Source organism: Neophocaena asiaeorientalis, unplaced genomic scaffold, assembly GCF_003031525.2.
Source record: "Neophocaena asiaeorientalis asiaeorientalis breed wild unplaced genomic scaffold, Neophocaena_asiaeorientalis_V1.1 scaffold500, whole genome shotgun sequence".
NCBI classification, from domain to species: Eukaryota; Metazoa; Chordata; class Mammalia; order Artiodactyla; family Phocoenidae; genus Neophocaena; species Neophocaena asiaeorientalis.
Window position 1 is genome coordinate 202,641 of NW_020171810.1, and position 8,677 is coordinate 211,317.

General features: G+C 38.4%; 2 protein-coding genes across 5 annotated transcripts in view; one reads left to right on the forward strand and one right to left on the reverse strand.

The window, feature by feature from the left end:
- Positions 1–5,087, forward strand: part of CD80 (CD80 molecule) — a 25,667-nt gene extending 20,580 nt beyond the window's left edge. For all 4 annotated transcript variants that reach the window (XM_024764847.1, XM_024764924.1, XM_024764772.1 and 1 more), the window contains exons 6-7: positions 654–765; positions 2,588–5,087. In XM_024764847.1, the coding sequence (XP_024620615.1) occupies positions 654–727 (74 nt within the window). In that variant the 3' untranslated portion in view covers positions 728–765; positions 2,588–5,087. The remainder of the gene's footprint in view (positions 1–653; positions 766–2,587) is intronic.
- TIMMDC1 (translocase of inner mitochondrial membrane domain containing 1) overlaps positions 4,616–8,677 on the reverse strand; it is a 24,965-nt gene continuing 20,903 nt past the window's right edge. Inside the window, exon 7 of the mRNA XM_024765094.1 lies at positions 4,616–6,432. Within this exon, the coding sequence (XP_024620862.1) occupies positions 6,281–6,432 (152 nt within the window). The 3' untranslated portion in view covers positions 4,616–6,280. The remainder of the gene's footprint in view (positions 6,433–8,677) is intronic.

Below are 8,677 nucleotides of genomic sequence, written 5' to 3' on the forward strand. Positions count from 1 at the left end.
TGAATCTAAATTTTTGGCTTTATACATATGCTACCCTCAATCTGTAATTAAATGAAGAGGAACTGCTAGGCCAGTGCTAAGGCTATAGACACCATGAAGGAACACCAACCTTTCTTGGAGTAAAAATCTTGTACACTGAGCAAAGAAAATTGGAAGACCAACATCTGCTGATTTCCCCAACTTTCAGCACAAAAAAATGTCAAGGCTCGAGGAAGTGACTAGAGACTCTTTGCTATGAACATCCTACCCCATGGGTAGGATAAAGAGGTCTGGTGGGCTCAAGGATGTTTCTAATACAGACTGTGAACCTCTCTAGTTCAGAGTTTTTCATCCTTAGTACTATTGACTTTGGGAGCTGTATAATTCTTTGTTTTAGGGGGCTGATCTGTGCATTGTAGGATGTTTAGCAGCATCCCTAGCCCCCACTCACTATATGCCAATAGCACCTCTTGCCCCTGTTGTGACAGCCAAAGATGTCTCTAGACATTGCACATGTCCCTGGGGGGTGATGGTGGTGGTGGCTGTGGAAATCACCCCTGGTTGAGAACCACTCCTCTAGTTCTAAGCCAGTTGAAGGTTTGCTGAAATACATGGGCGTGATTTAAGGGAAACTTACCTACCTAGATTTTTATTGCTTGTGCTTTGTCTTCAAGGACATGCTGCAAGATGGAGAGAGAGGACGAGGAATAAGGAGATGGAAATGGAAAGGATTTCCCCATCTACATAGGATCTGTGGAAGGATTGGGCTGACCAGAACACCTCGAGGTATCTTCTCTACCAGTGTGGGATATGTGAGATCTTGTGCTCGTGAACACAGTTTTCTTCCTCTCAGTACCAAATTTAACATCTTTTACTACTACTACCACCTTTTCAAAATCCACATTCAATGTACTCTAAACAGATGGTTGGCACCTCTCTCCTTTCTCCCCACATAAAATTTGCTTCTTGTAACCTCTTCCTTTGCCGTGCCATTCTGCCATCTTGAAATGTTCCCCTCTTGTCAGTCAACTCAGTGTCTTTCAGTATCTGTCAAACACGTGTACTATTCCTGGGCTATCTCCTTACTCTGATCACTACTTTTCCCCTGTATCCCTCAGTACTGTTGGACACAGCCTGGGGTCACTGTACTAATTCAGTAACATCTCATTGATCTGTCTGCCTCTTACTAACAGAGTCATCTTCCACTGACCCAATTACGGAGCCGAATTTCATAAAGAACTACCTCTCTGCGTCATTTTCTCACTTAAAAACTCAGAAGAGACCCCAGGGTCTACAGGGAAAGTTTCAGAACTTTTTACTTTCCATATTCCAGCTGATCTCTTCAGTCTAAACATCTTCAGTTGTTTCTGTTGTTCTTCACACGGCAGTTTCCAAAAGCTCCATGTGAACACACTAAATGTCAATGAATGGTGTCCGAAACTTTAGATTTGATCTGATTCTACATATGACGGGGTAGTTACTATTCATCCAAGGATGTTAAGGAAGCCTAAACACAGCATCCGCTTTTGTGAATCACACTTTTAGTTTGTATCAATTTAGTGCTACCCTAAAATCCCCAGGTCTTTTCAGGTAAGAGAAACATTGAGACATTAGGATCCAAAAGACTGACATCAGGACCAGGGTAAACCACTATAAATCAGTCTCCATAAACAGTTTAGGTTTGACTTGTGACGGTTAGGGTAACAGCGGCATTAAAAAATGAGATTCTGCAGAGTTACCTTTAAAAAGAAAGTAAGTGAACTATAATACCTGAGACTTACATAACAGGTTATGTTTTACAAGTGCATTATTTCATTTCGCCGTATAAAAATCTCTATGAGCACGATCTTTCTATCTCCGTTTTATGGGAGAGAAACCCAAGGCTCCCAGAGGTAGAGTGATCTGCCTGAAGTCAGACAAATAAGGAGGAAAACCAGGACCCAAACTCGACATCAAGCTCAGGTTCCTTTCACAGCAGCACAGCAGCCTATGCACATTTTCCACACAGCAGTCTCTCAGCTTCCTATCCTGCTTTCTTTTCATTTCAACTTCTTGCTCATTCTCCAGGATGCCCTTCCCAGGATGTTCCCCTCAGTTCTGCGGTTACCTAGCATTTCCCTGACTTTCCTTCCATCTTAAAAGGATCAGTCAGCTGATCCTTCATAATGAAGCCAGGAACCCAGTCTCCTTCACAAGTATTGTGTGGCCATCTTGCCCAGTTCAAGCAGTTCTGCCCGACCACTAGAGCAGTGCTCTCTCTAGCACGTCACTCTGCACCCTGGGTTTATCTTCATGTGCCGTGTCTTATATCCTTTACCGAATTGTAGGCTTACTGAGAAGAGCAAGCATGCCTGATACACCTTTGTTTGCCCCACACGTATGTGAGTGAGTGCCTTGATCTATAATGTTTGGTTGGTTCGTGATAGCTGGTGCTTAATATTTGCCTGATATTTCATGTAGTGAAAATTGTCAGACTTGTCCTAAATTCTCTCATAATTTAGACTTGCCTTTATGTTCTTTAGCCATCAAGATTAATATCTACAATGTTACCTCAAACTGGGAATACCCTTGTGATAAAAAATATAAAAATGTTTAATGTTTTCTTCAGGTCCCACATCCATCTGAGCTCGACTTCTTGGAGCTTCCTCAAATGGCCAGGATTACCCCACCTCGACCTTCATGTATCTGTTCCCTAGGAGCCTCTTCAGTCCAGTGGCTTTGCTGAAAGTGACTAGAGGAGTATGATGGGGACAGAAGTAGCTATGGTGACCCTGACCAACAATCTGGAAACACAGAATTCTTTAGGCCCGGAAGAGACATTAGTGAATACTCTTACTAATGACAAGGACATTGAAGTCCTGGAAGGTGACTTGAATTGTAAAGGCCAGGGCCAGAACCCAGATTTCCTGGCACTGGTGCTCTTTTCCTTCATCAATCCAGCTTTGTGCTATTAACTGGTATGTGTGTACACACACACACACACAAATGCACACACACATCAGTCAAAGTGCTTCTGGAAACAGAATTTATCCAGTATCAATCAGGTCAATTTCAGAGACTTGATCTGATGAAGGAATGGAGAAGGATCTTATGTTGTTAAAAGCAATCTAATGTTAATGTGTGGGAAGTATGGTGTATGTACACCTAGATGACATTAATGGAAATATTATTGGTGTTTAGCCAGCACATTTTCATTGTGTTCTCCTTTGTTGTTCTCCCACTTCTCTACTCTGTTCAGCAGGAAGTAGACCCATCTAAAACTAATTTCCTCTGACAGGTAGAATGAATGACTTATACAGTAAGTCCCCTACATACGAATGAGTTCCATGCTGAGAGCATGTTCGTAAGTCCAACAAAGTTAGCCTAGGTACCCGACTAACACAGCGGCTATATACCGCTGATTTTACGCTTGCTTCTGGACATGCTGGGCTTGAAGTAAATATACTGTTACTACTGTACTCTATAGGGTACTGTAAAGTACACAAAAGCATAATGGTGCACGCACGTGACAACATATGCCAGACACTTGAACTAACTTACGTGATTGGACGTGCGAACACATGTTCGCATCTTCAAAAGTTCGCAACTTGTTAGTAAATGCAAACAGAATGACTTTATTTTTTGTTTTGTAAAGTAAATCAAACTTACCAGATCATAGGTCAAACAAGGATAGATTTTGTTGAACTGTTTTTTTTTTCTTTTAAAAGGAGCAACTAAAAAATAAATCAATACTATGAAAAGCCCAGATGAATGCTTCTTGATAATTCCTTGGAAAAAAGTTGGTAAGCCAAAGTAAATACTGTATTAGAGAACAAGGGCATAGCAAAATACTTAATACACACTGCTAACCTCTGTGGTTAAGACTGACACAACCAATAAACTGTTAAGGAGGAAAATGCAAACTTCTCTAAGAAAAGATTTAGCAAAAGTTGTGCATGTGTACAAACCACACACAAACTTTTTTTTCTATTTAAAATTTATGAACTAATCAATAACTTGTTCTAGAAAGTAACTGCAAATGAAAACAGCTTCATAAGTTCATTTTTGTAATAAAAATTGGCATACCTATTTTGTTACTTCAAAGACATATAAAGGAATTAAAATTTATTTTTAGTTAAATTAAAAAAAAAACAGTTCACAACTTGAATGTTGGTATGTAGGGGACTTACAACTCAAAGCAATAGTAAGGTTGGAGAGTGATAATTTGTTTAGTTCACATTGGACTGATACTCTCCTTAAATGGCTTTATGCTAGTTTAATCTCATTTGTTAAATCTTTATGAGAAGGTTCTCATTTAAAATGAGATAGGTTTTATGTATGTACTAAAGAGTAAGCTGTCTTTAGCAGAAATTGATTGAAGTAATGAAAATAGCATTCCATAGGGCTTCCTTACATTCCTAAAGTGGCTTTTCCTCCATGGTATTTCTGGATCCCTCTTTCATCAGCAGAGAATTGAAAAGAAAGAAGTGGCCAACTGCTGTTCCTACATCACTTAACTCATGACTCCTCTTTCTCTGAAACTGCCTTCCATGCTCATTGGACCAGGAGTGGACGTGATTTAACCTGGGGCAATCAGACATTCTCATTTGAAAATCTGGAGTTGCACAGCAAGTTGACCAAGTTTCTCAAACGGGGCTGGATTTAAAACGTTTAATTTTGGTGGCTGTAAAGGGGCTAGATTACTCTATATAGTCTATGGAACAGAGGTACACTTTTAAATGGTTGCTCACAGAACAAAATTACAAGAATTTAAACAAACAAACAGCTACCAAAAAAAAAAAAACCACACCAGGAATCGCCACATTTAGTTAAGATTCATAATCCTTGGACATGATCAAAAGGAGACCTCTAGAAGTAACCACAAAACAGTACAAACCTAAGAGACAGCTTACTTGTACTTTAAATAAATTATAGTAAATTACTGCTTATTACATTTAATAAATGTGTTACTACTATTTTTTCAAGTAGTATTTTTTACTTTTATTATTCTGATATTTTTGTGATATGAATAAAATTATTTTAAAACCAACCATCTAATTTTATAAGTTGAAGGATTTAATCTCAATGTGGTTGTGAATAGAACAATAAACAGATTGACTAAGTACCAATTTGTCAGCAATTTATGAATGGGATAATTAAGAAAAACATGCTTTTGGGAGTGTGGCAATAATACGTAAATCATGGTGAAAATGTGCTGGTGCGTATCCTTTTAACTGCTAATACCTGTTGTTAGATAATGCCCTGTGTGCCACTGCATTGTGCTATGTTTTACACACATTGTTTCATTTAATACTCATTCTGAGGTAGATACTGTTTCATTTGACAGATGAGAAAACTTGAGACTTAAAGTAAAATGGCTTGGCTGCAGGTCACATGGCTGCAAAGCTCCAGGGCTGAGATTCCAAGCCAGCTGTTCTGCCTCCAGAGCCCACGGCTTTAGCCCCTACTCTAGGCTGCTTCACAAACCCTGCTCACGTGAACAACAGTATTTTCAGAGTAGGAACCAAGAGGTCTAACCCCAAAACAAAGCACTAGCAGTTTTTTCCTCTCGGTACACTCAATTCAGTCATTCTCACCTCTCACTGAGTAAAAGTTATAATCTGCAGGGCAGCCTCCTTCTCAGGCAGCAAGCTCCTGGAGTGTAGAGACAGTGTATCTATTCTGAGTAACTCTTGTATACTATAGCAGAGATACTTTGTCAGCATTACTGAGATAGGAAACAAGGTCGGTTGTTTCTTTAATAATGCTTATCTACTTCCTTTTTGTTAAGTTTTCTATTATTTCAAATGGCACAGGAACCATCTTTGATTTTTATTAAGACAGAACCAAACACAACTACACATTTAGGTCCTTACTGTTTCTAGGACTCAAGGGTGCAAGGGTTTCACAGACCATTTGCCTTACCTGGTTCCTTCCTCTCTTTCCTAGTGATCCCTACAGTACTCTTTTAAAGGGCTACAAGAATAAATTTACAACCTGTACAATTCAACTTTAATCTTTTGGGAAATCTTAATTTACTATTGTATAATCCAGGGAAAAGAAATCTATATTGATCAATCGATATAGATATAATGTCAAATATATAGATCAATCAATGTAGATAAAAGTATGTACTTAAATTTAAGGATGAGTAAAGTAAGAGTACAGTAGCCCAATTCTTGGTTAAAAAAAAAAGTAAGAGCAAGTCACTGCCACTACAGATGCCCGTACTTACATCTGTCAGCAGCCCAACTAACTGGCATTCAATGGACATAGCAACACAGCTTTCAACTCTCCAATGAGTTTTAAGTCCAGAGCATGTTCAGTCTTTGTCTTGTTTATCTGCTGACAAAGGGTTTCTAGGAAGATTTAGCAGTGCTTCAATTTTCTTAGCATCGGCCTTGGATCGATTTTTCTGTAAATTACTTTCAATTTCTTCAGGGAGGAGCTCAGTAAAGTGTAGTCTGGCTTTCCTGTAATCAAAGAACAAGAAGGATATATCAAGTACTGCTCTATTTCTTTGGTTTTCAGAGAGAATTTTTTTTAGAAAGATAGTGTTTGTCTTACACTCCCTTACAACTTGTGAGCAAACATTGCTCCTTGCACTTCAAATACAATGACTTTCTTCTCTCCCCTAACCTGTTCCACTTACAAGCCAGCTAGGAGTCTCACATTACCAACGTGGACATTGCCAGCAGTAGCTCTGATCCTTAAGATATTCCAGAGTTCTCGAAGGGGTGACATGCAGTTGCTGAATGAAGCACCCTGAGCTAAGGTGTGAGCCTCAAACCAATGTGTCCTCTTGCCCTCAGGGCCCAGAGGGGATGTGAAACACCCTGCCACTCTGTTAAACTCTGTTGACAGACCTTGTGGGACATGCACAAAGGTTATAACATTGGTAATCTCAGTACGGAAAAGTCACATAGGGCAATACTACATACGTATATTTACTAGGAGTTAAAAAATCGAATTTCCAAGTAACAGATCAGTTCTTTCTCCAGGTCAAGTATTAGGGTCTTCCTGCCTTTAAGTGATTATCAGGGTCACCTATGACTTTCTTCTCAACTCTTCATAACCAGATTTGACCATATCTTCTTTCATAGCTCTATGGAAAATACAGCCAATGTTCTGTATTTTCTGCTCACTATGTCAATTTTCTAGATTCTCACTTTGTTGATTTCTCTATACTGTAGTTATTTTCAAGCAAAGAAGCAGACATATAAAAGGTTCTTAACTATTTATTAACTGTCCTCAGAAATACCACATATATATAATATATGTATATATATATAAATATATAAATAACCTATACACTTCTGACACTATTTCCTTCTGCCAAAATATTCTTTCATTTCTATAATTCCAGTTGTTGTTTTTATCCATTCTTGAGGTTTTCCATCTCTAAATAACTGACCAACTTCTCTAGTGTTTCTTTTTCTGGTTTCCTTTTTTTCTGATTGGAATACAATTATTATTTGTTCATATTTTTCCAAATGTTAATTCTTCTATAACTTCCTATATCAGATTCAAATAACCAGATATTTTCCTTACTTTTTCAACTCCTTTCTCAAAGATTCCTTTTTTAAAAAGAAGTCTCTTAGGACACCTAAAGGGCTAGAAATAAGCTAATGCTTTCATGCTTTTAGCTCTCCATAATATCAAATTATATCATGGCATTCAGAATTTTAAGTACTTCATCCTAGAACCTAGAGAGCTGCATATCTCACTCACCTTCTTACTATGGAAAGAAGACAGAACAAAACAAACATATGTTGAACACTGTGGTGTGATTCTGCCCTTAGAACAGCTGAGAAAACTGAGGGCTTGAAGTTAAGGAAAACATCTACGGTCACAGAATTAATCAATAGTCTAGCTGGGATTTAAGGTTTGTTTTCAAGGTTTCATTGGCTCTAAAATCAATGCTTTTTCTCCTATATCACCTGCCCTTGGACAACAGATCTACAGATATTAAGAATTTCCGTGTGTGTGTGTGTAGCACACATGGAAGTTTCAAATAAAAACATGGGAAAAAGAAGACTGCTTATCTACCAAACCACCAAAGTAGCAGCAGCAGATGTCATCTTACTGGCCAGGAAGCAGAACCATGAGAATCATTTGTACCAAAGTGCTAGATGGCAGCCTATTATGATGATCTTAAAAAGAATTAGCATGAAGTCTGCTATTGCTGGACCCCAAGGAGTGACTAGATAAACAGGTGACAGTCTGTATCCTTCTCAGTGGCATCTAGTCCATGAACAGCCACTATATCTACCTAATGCCTATTGCGTCCACAGCAAGAAGTAAAATCTTTGAATGTGGAGGCCTAACATGCTCTGTATTGTTCATAGATGTATGTGTAAACAAGGATATCATCTTTTAAATAAAGCTCACTCATTGCTGTTTAATTCCTTTAGGTAATTTCCTATGCAGTCAAAAACATAGGAAAAGAAAAAATATGCAACCAAATGAGATTTACAACATTTTAACTTTAAAAAAAATGTATCTAAGGAAAGATTCTCAATTAGTGTCTTTCAGTTTTCCATTCTCCTTAATTAAAAAGATTAAAAGACCAGGTAAGGTGCCAGGTGAAGGACTCAGTAAACAGAAACTCTTTGAATTGAGCGGCGATTTAGAGTACTTATTTCAGAGGGCACCACTGTCCACGGATAGGAAAGCCAGACACCCCCCTGGTCTTAACATGCTCCTTACCGCTCTTCCA